The sequence below is a fragment of the Epinephelus lanceolatus genome, chromosome 13 (genome assembly GCF_041903045.1).
Source record: "Epinephelus lanceolatus isolate andai-2023 chromosome 13, ASM4190304v1, whole genome shotgun sequence".
Classification (NCBI taxonomy): Eukaryota; Metazoa; Chordata; class Actinopteri; order Perciformes; family Serranidae; genus Epinephelus; species Epinephelus lanceolatus.
Window position 1 is genome coordinate 32,847,491 of NC_135746.1, and position 12,627 is coordinate 32,860,117.

At 38.4% G+C, this 12,627-nt stretch overlaps 1 protein-coding gene across 1 annotated transcript in view; it reads right to left on the reverse strand.

The window, feature by feature from the left end:
• The window catches only part of LOC117270785 (uncharacterized), a 54,763-nt gene that overhangs the window by 14,037 nt on the left and 28,099 nt on the right, over positions 1–12,627 (reverse strand). The window contains exons 13-14 of the mRNA XM_033648646.2: positions 11,708–12,399; positions 2,627–2,846 (exon numbers count right to left, since the gene is read on the reverse strand). Coding sequence (XP_033504537.2) covers positions 2,627–2,846; positions 11,708–12,399 — 912 coding nt within the window. The remainder of the gene's footprint in view (positions 1–2,626; positions 2,847–11,707; positions 12,400–12,627) is intronic.

A 12,627-nucleotide genomic window follows, 5' to 3' on the forward strand; every position in this document is an offset into this window, starting at 1 on the left:
TCACCACAACAACAAAACAAGTGACAACAGAAATAAAATAAAAATAGACACCTGAAACATTATTAAACATTATGTTCAGTAAGATGGGTAATAACAGTATGATGTGTCTTACATGATAAAGGATGTTAGCAGTGAAACAGCATTTTAGTACCAATTTTAATTACTGGGTTTGCCCCATAAATAAAACTCTCTCTCTCTCTCTCTCTCTCCCCTCACGGACATGCACTGGCAAAAACGGGTTGGGTAATTATATTCTTTTTAAATTATTAGGTCCAACTGGAATCTCAGGAATCTCTTAGGAATCTCAGAATTAATTCCCCAAGTCCAGTAGGGTTGGGGTCTGTCATCTTAGATCCATGGAGATCTCTATTCTCAACATCCCCTCTTCTCTAAATACAAATCTCTGCCATCAAAAGAAGACTCCGTGTGCCAAAGAGCAAATCAAACTGCTCGGAGCTACTGTTTGTTCCATCCTGCATCGAGCTGCTGAACTCCACTGCTACATTTTAGTGCTATACGTACACAAGCACTGTAGTACTTAGTACTTTCATTCTTACAGGTTGTTTTTAAAGCTGCTGTGCTGATGTCAAATGTCTCTTATTTTTTAAGATGTTTTCACTTTGTCTGATGTTTTCTTATGTGAAGCAACAGACTGTAGCATTGTGCCAAAGGCAAATTTCCTTTCTGGGTCAATAGTGTTTCCTCTACTCTATTATGTACTGCCCGGTACACCAATAAAACTTTAAATTAATAAACAAACACATCTTTGGCATTTCTGTATTGCAATTTCTTGTTACTTTCCAGCAAACATATCAGCTCACTGATGTATATTTCTGCCTTTAATAATAACACCTTAAAGGAGGCACTGTGCATACCTTAATAGATAATTTCTGAATATACCTGAATGATAGACTTTTACTTTTAATGGAAAAGTTTTACTACATTAATATGAGTACAAGCATAAGACATTTACGGCTGGGTGCAAGATACAGTATTGAGTGTATTTTATCACCATAGACCAATTATATGAATTGTTTGAGCAAAAATATGATCTGCCGCCTCCGAGGCAAAAGATGTTGCAGCAGTGTTTCTCTCTGCCTCTCACTTCTCATCTTCATTACTATTATTCCTGCCCTATAATGTTCTGTACAATCCCACTGTGTATCGGTGGATTTGACATATAGACATAATTACTAAGTCTATTTGAATGTGTTTGTGATCTCTGCTCTCCACGTGCATCTCATCTGTGGAGAATATTACAATACAAAGCTTATTAAGGATGAGATCCACATAAAGAAGCACTGCTGATACAACAATGGGACTTAAAATGAAATGCTGCTTTGGGTTTATCATACGCATAAAAAGATATCATAAGGACATCACTTTGCTGCAGCTGTAAAATGAATGAGGAACTTTTTTGAAGGAAATTTCAAGGGGATTGCAGGGGACAGATCATGTGCCCCCCCCCCCCATCCAGTGGCATCATCTGACATGACAGTGACACAGTTGGAGGCAAGTAAGAACTACAGGTTGGATTTTACCTCAGAGTAGCTAGGGGGCGTGCTCTAGTTGCTGCTCAAAAACAGAACTCTTCGCAACAACAATAAGTTGTTTCCAACAGCGAAAATGGCATCTAAAAATATGAGTGCAGGGGATGGTATGGGTAAGATCACATTTTACAGTGTTTTGGCTGAATCAGACATTCAGCTGTATTTTTTCAAGTGTATGGCCAAAGAAATGGAGCAGAGAGAAGCCGAGGCTGGGACTGCATTACATGCAAGAGGATAGGGCCGGCAGGGGCCTTTTAGAACCTGAGCTGCCGAGAGCAAACACCAAATTGCCTTCCGATGCCAACAGAGACTGAATCATTCTGCTGCAATGAATTTAGACAAAGATGTACTGGAGACCTCTTTCAGGATCCTGTAGATAACCTGAAAAAGGCAACAAGCAGGGCCAAGAGGGCAAGTGACCACTGAGGGAGTATTTTTGTTACTAAACACTACTGTAAGCTTTTCTTTTTTGAGATGCCTACTAGCAAAATGCTGCAAATAATTTCAGTTGGGCTTTTATTGTGAAAGGTTAAAACCAAAAGGAGTGAAGCTGTAATGCACTGCTGCTGACATTATGGAAAAAAATAAAGAGTTGTTGCATCTTGGATCACACTGGTTCAGACTACAAAGCCTCAGTGTTTCTAAAGCATAGGTGCAACTTTTAAACCTGAGCTATTCAATGTTTTGGCCAACAAAGCAGGAACTGCTGGGACGGCTCTGCAAGCAAGAGAACTCAGCTCTCTCTGTCATTATAGCACACACTGAGGAACCATCTGCTTCAATTGACTACATTTACCATCGACACTCACTTGGACATTTAAGCAAAAAGTGGCAGAATTCCCTTTAATTTAAGTCTTATGACATTAAAATAAAATTTAACAAGACATACACAGAGAGGTTTGCTAAAGAGACTTTCAAAAAATTTGTTACCTGTAAAAACATTTAATAACATTGTGGGTTTTATATGATTATTGCAGTAAAATAATGACATTTTTGCTATTTATTGCAACATTTTATATTCCTGTTCTAAAAACTGAGGCTGTTTGAAGATTTTTCACAATTGTTTGTATATGTACCTGGTTCAACATCCAGAGAGTGGGTGTCAATCTGGATGTGCAGGTTCTTATAGGCGGCGGAGCAGAACTCCTCCAGGACGCAGTGGACGGCCCTGGTGATGTTGTACGGCACCGACTTTGCAAACTTCATTTTACTGTTGACAACCACGCTGCCCTTCCTGAAGTTAAGAATCTCCAGTTTTTTGAAGCCTGTCAGGTTTGCCTGCAAGTACGGCATGAGCTGTTGGCAGAAGCAGAGCGGAACATCACTTTGTAGACCATTTCTGTCATTCTGAAACAGCTCCTGAATGTCTCTGAGGCCTTGTGGCAGACCGAGTATCCCTCAGAGGAAAAAAGCTGTTAAACATTTGACAGTTAATTTGATATTAATGGCCGAGTGTTTGGTTACATTTATCAAATCACCTCATCTGTTATGCATGAGAAGCTGCAGAACTCATTCACACAAGGAAGACATTAGGAGAAAATTACACCATTTTCGAAAAATTACAGATTCCCCCATCCTGACTGAATCCTGCAGAAATTACAAAACCTTTCAGAATACCAGAAACAGCATGAAACAAAAGTGCTGCATTGAGGAAAAACAAGAAAAAGGGAGGAGAAAAACATGGAAATGCAGTTTGGGGGTGATTAAGTTCTTTAATTATAAATTCCTTACCATTTTTAAGCAAAATTTTATAAAAACTGGTTTTTACCCAAGTAAATGATTTTTTAAATACAAATGCTTTTACCATATCAAGCCTCGCGGACCCTGAGGTCCTCCGGCACCGGCCTTTTAACCATACCACAAGTTAGGACTAAAACACACGGGGAGGCGGCATTTAGTTATTATAGCCCCCGATTGTGGAACAGCCTGCCGGAGAACCTCAGGGCTGCAGAGGCTGTTGATGTTTTTAAAAAGAGGCTCAAGACTCATCTTTTTAATCAGGCTTTTAACTGATCTCTTTATTTATCTATTTTAAATTCCTTTTATAACCAATTTATCTATTATCTATTTATTTATTTTTTATGTTCTTACCCTTCCTCCTCTTACATTCTTATCTCATTTAACCTTTAGCTTTTGTTATTTTAGTTAGCCTATAGGTTTTAGTTTTGATGCATTTTATGTCTCTGTTTTAGATAATTCTTACCTAGCTACTAACTCAATTTTATGAGCTAAATAGCTTTTTGTTTATTTGGTTCTTTTTATACCTTTTATCCTATCCTACTGTTTTAGTCCCTCAGTTTTTAGCTCCAGTGTTTCCTCATGGGGGCCTACCACACAGAGTTGTTCTTGGTCTCCCGATGGGGGTGCCGTCGGGAGACCGCTCTGACCTGGGGGGCTGAAGGGCACTGCACCTCGGTGTGGACGGCCCCCAGAGGTGGCTTTTTCCTTGCCTCGGGTCTCGGTGCTCAGCCATGTCTCTTTAGTGATAGCTAGTGTGTGTGTGTATATATGTGTATATTTATGTATCTCTATGTGTGGTGGGAGGGTTGGGTTTCCCCCCCTTTTTTTTTGTTTTCTGTTTTGGATCTTTGTTGTTTTTAACCTCTGTGAGGCACTTTGTGTTACTGTCGTATGAAAAGTGCCATATAAATAAAGTTGAAATTCCACTCACTGATGAATTTTTACCATTTTTGTGTTATATTAGTAGTTTTTCCTAAGGATCTGAATACTTCCTCTACCACTGACCATAACATATGATTCACATCATCATGATCGGACCCTTCGGTGTGCACATGTGCCCTGTTGTCTGTTTTTAATTACCCAGCTGTATGTTAGGCTACTTTTGTGGATCAAACTGACTAAGTGCCTAAGTGTTCATTGGGACTTCACTCACCCACCTTTATATCGTGTCCCAGACTCCAGTATAAGACAGTGATGCCCTGGCAATATCTGCCTTCAATTCATTTCACGTTTTAGCTTTGTTGTCATTATACAACACAGTAGCAGCCACCAAGACACACACAGAAAATGTTGAAACAAATATTCAAATAATCTGAATAAGAGTAATAGTATTGAGTAATGGTGTGCAAGTAATAGTATAGCAAGGTACATACAAAGAACAACATAACAGAATATTTCCATGTAAAATATATTATTTCTTCACCATGTTTTCTCGAATAAAGTGCAATAATCACCAGCATGAACAAAGATAGGCCAAGTATAAAAGAAAGAGGAGGGGAGGAATTGCATTAATACCATGGCTAATATGGTAAACTAGTATAATGTACATTTCCACAGTAGTGACTCCACTAATGCAATAACAGAGTTATGTTATACTTACTACTCTGCTTTTCTGAGTTTCTCTTTTCAACAGAAATACAATTTTATTTCAGTGCTCATTTCTACTTTTTTGCTTTTTCCATCAGTGTAATGCTGTTTTTGTTATTAGGACCGTTATTACTTTACATCTGTTGGAAAATGAAAAACATAACCTCATGAAGGACACATAAAACAACATCCCATTATACCATTACAATACAAAATAGAGTTTAATGTTGATAGAAAGTCTACAGAAAAAATCCCTGTTCACAGATTGCGACCTGTCAATGTTTTACAACATCAGCAGCACCAGCATTTAAATAGGTGATATTTCAGTAGAATCTGTGCGATCACTGTATTCACTCAGGGGGATGTGGAAAATCTGTGCAAATTTTTCACGCCAAGTTCAACTTTGGTGAGGTCTGACACACATTAACCCTGTTGACCAACAGCAAACTGCCTTGTTGGAGAACTGAAGAGTTTAAATTGAAGGTAGCCGTCCTGTCACCATTCAGTTTTATTGAACTGCATGGTGACAAATCGTCCCACAGAAGAGCAATGATTTGACATTTGAGACAGGAGTCCTTGGTACAAATGCATTGCTTGAATAAACATACTGCTCCATTTGTAACTGAGCTAATGAGCTTGATGAATGTCACTTTCCAATGTAGATGACAGGTAGATGCCTTGCTCATGAGCAATAAATTTACCGAGCCGATTTATGGTTGGGCTCTCGACACTTTTGAAAAGTGTAGCTTGACGGAAATTAAAGAGCAGTGCGACATTTTCAATTCATGCTTCGGTGAAAGGTTTCAGTCATCTCCATGATAACCAGAGACCCCCTGCATTCTTTAATGGTCCGTGTCTATTTCTGACTCATTTACTGATGGTATCCTGCCGTATATGGGTGTTTACCATATTAACTGTACATTTAGTGATTGATCACCTCTTTGTCTGTAGCAGATTCCACTCACTTGCTACAGTGGGCTGGAAAATAAAATCAATGAATCAAAAAATATGGACATCGTTGATTTCCTCCAATGGCACCAGCATAAAAAATATTCTGGTTCAGTAAATGTCTGCTGTCAGTCAGCCTGGTGAAGGCCTCTGTCCTCTCAACTCCGCAGGTGCTACTGCTGACAGACAACTGCAGGTCGGTGTGGATTTATAACTGCTATCTCCATGGCATTGATAGTATCACTACCAATCACATTGTGAGACAAAATATAAAATTTTTTGGGTCATTGCAAAATTCTCCACCTGTCCAACATGAAAGACAAGTGTCGAGCAACACTTTTTTCCTGTCTTAAAAACATCAATTCTGTCAAGTGCTCTAACATAAATTAGGTTTGAGACCACAAGAGAAGTTTTACGAAACGTTTTCTTTGTTAGATCCGAGGAATCAAACTAGCATCCTTTTAGTCACCTGCTCTTTCTCCATGTCCTCGGGTGTGCTGCTGTTTATCGCTGACAGCAGTGAAAAATTAATTCAAATGCTGAGACACACAGTAATTATCACATGAATAGAATATATTGGCTCAGGACTATATATTGCCTCGTAAAAAAATGCTCCAAATCCTTAAGAGACCTACATTTTCTGAATAGATTTTACTTTTCATTTCGTTTTGTTAACTGCATCAATAGAGGTAATTATGAACGGCCATATGGGAATTAGAGAAACAAAACTGTCGAGTGTTTCTGTTTAATTGTGTGCTATGCATAAATGCGGCAGGCCTTTTGGAGAGTTTAACTGGATTTTGAAAGATACTAATTTGTTGACGTGGTGTCTAGTTTGAGGTGAAGACTCCTTAAAATAAAAAGCGACCTTGCCTTGATGACAGAAGAAATAAGTGAAGAAAACTTGTGACTGAAACAAAGTGAAGCCACCGTTAGTCGTCTCAGTGAGCAGTGTGCTACTTAACTGCATCTCTTCAGTAAACAACATAATCACATCAGTGGCAGTCGCCACCAGTACTGCTTATGAATGTATTTATCATTTCAAGACACACACACACACACACACACACACACACAGAGCAACTACAAAATAAATTTCCTATTTCTGCTGTCATGCAAAAATTGCCATAAATATCTGTGAAGTGTCAGAAAAAAAATAACCATCTTTAATAAACTAGAATTTATTGACATTTAATCCCCTAATATGCAGCTGCCTGATGTTTGAATCTTCACTCAATCTTGACAAACTGCCCGTTATTCTGAAAGCATAAAATCTCACAATGACATGTGTGGAAACATTTTAGGATCCTTATATCTGTGTGACAGCACTTGTTTATGTTTTGTCCGGATGGCACAACACCAAAGTATTGGCATGGTTCCCAGTTAAGATAGTGATGTAAACTGAGTTGTTTGTGTGGTGCTTATCTTAAAAGACCTGCTTTGTAAAATAATGAAAATAATTATTAAAAATTCAATACATGATAAAAAATATCATAGTAATTTAAACTGTAGAACTGAAGAAAATTCAACGACCAATTATTTTGCACAAACATGTCAGTGCTCAAATGTGCATCAGTGTGCTCTTAAGTGTGCATAGATTCTGTTATAACCTAAGAACAAATCCAAAATAAGGGTGAAGTGGATTTAAAGAATAAAATTCTTCTGAAGACTAGTTGAGGCCTCTATAAATGTGATGCATAATAGACTTAAAATCCATTATTAAAATAATAAAATCAGTGGATTGTGTAGTTTAGGTGGAGGTATGTTATAGCTTTCTGATTTAAAGGGATAGTTCACCCAAATCACAAAAAGACATTGCTAGTGCTTCACTTGAAGACACTACTTTAATCTCTTTCACCACATTTGCAGATACACTGCGGCTCACTGAGGATTAAGTCAGCCAAAGAGCAGGTTTGCCTCTTAGAAATGTTACTATGATTTAAAAGCTGTCTTTACAACTCTTGACCTTTAATTCAAGTAAGGAAAACACGAGAATTACTTAACCAAGATGTAAAACTAATGAATCTGTTGACATATCATAATGAATTTCAGGCATTCACATGAAATGCAGGACAGAATCAGACTGCATCAACAGCTTCATACTGTAGCAACCTAACAGGGAGCAGCAAGTTATTTATGACCCCAGCTAGTTTAAGTACAAATATGAAAGTGTAAAGCACAAGAATTTCCCCTCTAACTGTTACAGTCCTATATATCATATCACTAGATCATCATTACTCATGCGTTAATGTAAAGGCAGGATTTAACTGTTGTAGTTGATTGAGGTGAAGCTCACTGAACTATTTTGTACTGGGCAGCAATTAATGTTTATTTCAATTTTAATTATATAATTATAACGTGACTAATTTGGAGCTATCATGGCAGCAACTTAATGGAAAGGCACTAAACCGGGGGGATGGAGGGCTTTCATCACTGGCCTTGGTTAGTTTGGACATACAAAGGCCTGAGTAAGTAATGATAATTATAATCATCATCACCATCAAAACATCAAATGACAGAAACTTTTTTCGAAAGAATGGTGTTCCTTCCTCCAGAACAGTTCATAGACTCTCAGAATCTGTGATCTTTTTCCCTTTGTCACCTAACCACAGTCCAGCTAAAAACATATTTTGGAGGGACATTTAGTTCTTCTATATAAATAGCCTAAACTATATTCTTGCAGTTCTTTCTTCTCTTCATACACTTACAGTGATTGATTGGGTGATAAAGATTTTATTATGTAATGACCCTTCTGAGGAGTTTGTGGATACATATGAATGCACGTTAACTGCAGAAGGAAATAAATCAACACCTGTGCCCTCATTCTGACCATGACTACACTGCACCAAAGCTGGATTCTTTTCAACCTAAAGTCCCTGAGATGTTTCCCCCTGCCTTCCAAGTCCAGCATCTGTCTCTCCTCGTCTTCCAGCGCTCATTAGAAAGAACGATATTTTGCTTTAGCTAAGCCACATCTGATGTAAGTGAGGCAGTATGGATCTTTTAAAGCTACCCTTGAGTTGTGTTTCTATTCTAATTATCAGAGATATTTAAATCTTTCTGTATTGGGCTTTTCAGCAATGACTTCATCAATCATGTCTTTTAAGATTCAAGTGTTTATATTGCAGTTTGTGGAGATAGAGATACTGACATTTTCTTGCTTCAAATACAGGTTAATTGGACAAATGTTCAGGCTCCTGGACACAGTCCTGCTTAAAGCTTTGCAGCAAACAGCTCTTCATCTTAATTTGTAAGTTTCATCTTTACATGTGCCTCAACATTTGCTCCCCACTTAAAGTCTGAATGTAGGATAAATGTGTAATTCATCAAGATTACAAGACTATGCGTGTTCCGATTGATTTTTATTCGGTCTGATTCTCTGCGGCGCTATCATCTTGTACAAACATGTGCTGAGGCACAGAGGAACACAACCCCATAAAGATTTCTTATTTATTTACAGCATGCTGACCCTGCATGATCTCACCCTGCCTAATTAATATTCACGTCACACCTGGGGTGTTTCCTGCTAGAACCACAGCCCGCTAATACCGACCACTGGGAACTTCCCATTACAAATGGCTTACTGATGAATTATAGCTTTTTGAGAAGTTCGACTGGAAAATATGTCCACTTCAGAGAAAACAAATCACTTTATTTTTGTAAAGTGTAAGATCTTCAGTAAATCCTTAAAAAGATTCCAAATAAATACAGATATAATATGAAGCTTCTGATTTGATGCTCTAAAATATAAAGCAACACCAAAAATGTAAATTTAGATATAACCCTATACTTAGAACTTAGTCTAAGACAGGCTGAATGCAAATTAAATGGAAAGGTAGAACTTAATGACAAAGTCATAGATTTAAATATACTATTAAAACATGTTTTTCAAATATGCAGGATTTTTAGACATTTTATAGACTGAAAATTATAGTAATTAGTTAGTCGCAACCTTGTTTTTATTTCTCCCGTCTGATAAATGTTTGTCTTTTTCTTCTATCGTGAATATCTACATTTAAAAAAAGTAATATTATTCAAATTAAGCCGAGTTCAGAGAATGTTTTCTATTCAAAGAAGAGCTTCTCACCACACAGAGAGACCACAGCGCTGCTACTCTGATCCAAATGATTCAAACCAGCTGAGTGCAGGCATCCAAAAGGGCATCTAAATTAAACTGCTGCCTCGCTGCTAATTGAAGGGATTTACACACTTGTTTAGGAAGCAGTGCTAATCAGAGCTGCATTCAAATGAGAGGAACAGGCAATAATAAAAAACTAAGTAAAACGAAGAGTTTGTGTAGCACCCCAAGGAGTATTTAGGCTGATAAAAGTTATTTTTGGTGATGTTATTTGATCTAAAATTTGAACTGGATGTTGACAGTTGCTGAAAATTAAACTGTAATGAAATACAGCCATTTCTGTCTTGAAACTCAAACGCAGTTTCTTTACAAATTCATGTAAGGTTGAATTGGCTTTGAGTGTCCTGTTAAACCTACAGTATGTCAGTATTTTTCCTCACAAAGAAGAAATGCATGAGAACTCACAGCAGTAGCTTCTCCCATCTTTGACTATATTCCCATAGCATATTCTTACTGCCTCATTAATTTATCCAAGTCATTGTTTGTAGTAAAATGAAAGCTATACTGTACCTGCCTGAGCTTGAAATTATTCTTTCACTTCCTCTATTCATCCAAAACATCCATACATATCCATTCACAACACGACAGGCTGTGGGTCTGACTCTGAGGGCTTCTGGAGAACTCCTCAGAATGAAAACAAAGCTGCAAATAAAGGGGCCAGCTGCTCATGTTCATTAATTTTCTTTGAGTTTCTGGTTTCCCTGTCAAGTCATAATGAAATTCATAGTGGAAGGTCACACACCCAACAAGGTTTTTCAGTTGTCTTAATTGTCAGAAGCTTTGCTACAGGAAATTATTTGCTAACATGTCTCAAGACACAGAGGTTAGAAAATGAATTATCTGCATTTTAAAAGGATTTTCTGTTGAAAACACATTTTTAAAAGATATCTTTAATCATACAGTGACTGACAGTAGGTCAGAGCAAGGTATAACAGCTAGTAGATCTCAGTTCTTTGTGTTTATTGACCAAATAAGAGGGATTTGTAACTTCCAACACTTTATAGAGTGCGCAATAAAATAGTACCGTAAAGTTAAAAGGTAAAATAAAAACTAGGTTCAGGAAAAGGTTTTTGTGGGTCATATAACATGACTGCATGATTTTTGTTAAAAGATTGTGATCCTGAGTCAGGCATTTATGCAATCTGATTTCTGAAGGACAAAGATTCTGCTTATATTTGCTCTGGAGAGTTGCATGTGTGCATAATTTGTATATAAGCATTTTGTGCCTAAACGGTTAGAATGCAAAAACAATGTGGAGAGCATCTGGACGAGCCAAGGACGGGACTGTTGGCTATCAAGATAGCTAGCTAGCTAGCAAGAGTCACCACAGTGAAGCAGCCGAGCCCTCTTGATAAGTGAACTTTTGTCACCTAGCCAGCCAAATGTTGTTTGAAACAGATTATTGTAAGCACCGGTAAATTGGTGTAAATATTATCGAATGGGAAGTAAATTAGTTGACTATTAAGTATACTGGCCATACAAGTAGAAAGCAGACACAACACAATAGGAACTGGTTATTTACCAATGAGTGATAATAACTGATAAATTGATGATATTATTATATGTAGAATGGCTTCGGTTACAAAGTCTGGCTATGTCTGGGGACAACCTTAGTAAACTACGGGCCTATAGGCTACGCCCAAATCTTTTAAATCAAAAACTAATCATTAGGGTGGTACAGATGTTTTGTCTCAGCTCTTAAAACTCAGTGATATGTACGCAAGCCATTTGTTTTCCGACCTACCATGTCTAAGAAGGCGTTCTCCAGGGTTCTGTACTCTGAAGACGTCTTGTTGAAGAGGTCCGCAGAGAAGTTCATGTTGGTGACACGCAGGCTGAAGAACACCACCAGCTCTCTGCCTTGGCTGGCTGTGGTCATGTAGGGTGTGGTCAGGTATCTCATTGGAGGTGGGGCTGTGACGCTGATGGTGGTATGTCGCTCACCCACAGGTGTGAAGCCACTCCCCTCCTCTGGCAGCTCGTTTGCCTCTGTGGCTACTACATCCATTTGATCCAGCTCCACAGCCAGGTCCCTTACAACCTCATCAATGGCATCTTCTGTCACTGAAGGTGGGCTGGTTTGGCTTTCGCCTCCTTTAGGCACTGCCCCTTCCAAGTCTTCATCGATAATGATGACAGACGACTCTGATTCCGCCTCTGGCTCTGAGCCATCATCCTCTGAAGACTCGGGAGCCAAGGGGATTACAGATTCCTCTGCTACCTCAAAGAGTCCGGAGTCTATAGTCGGAATGGGTGCGGACACTTCAGACACATCAATAGAAGTTGCCGGAGGTGTAGGGAAGACGTCTGAAACCGGTGCTGCCGTTACACTGATGTCTCTCTCTGGGAATAAATCACTTTGTTGTGTCTCCTGCGGCAAGTCTTCTGTGACTTCGGTGCCCTCTGATGTGTCGTGGTTGTCTGGAGCTGTCACCTCTTTGAAATATCAGGTAAAAAAGGCTGAATTAGGTTAGAGTGTTCATGAAGGATTTCCACAAATTACAAAAATGTGCCTGCTGAGAGAATTATACATAATACATTCAAACTGCTTCACCCTGAATTTTAAGTTGGAATCCCCACTTTTGCACTGAGATGATATGTTAGATATTTCTCCTTGGTATTTTAGATAATCCAGAAATCAAGCCTGACAATCAGGAATTCATT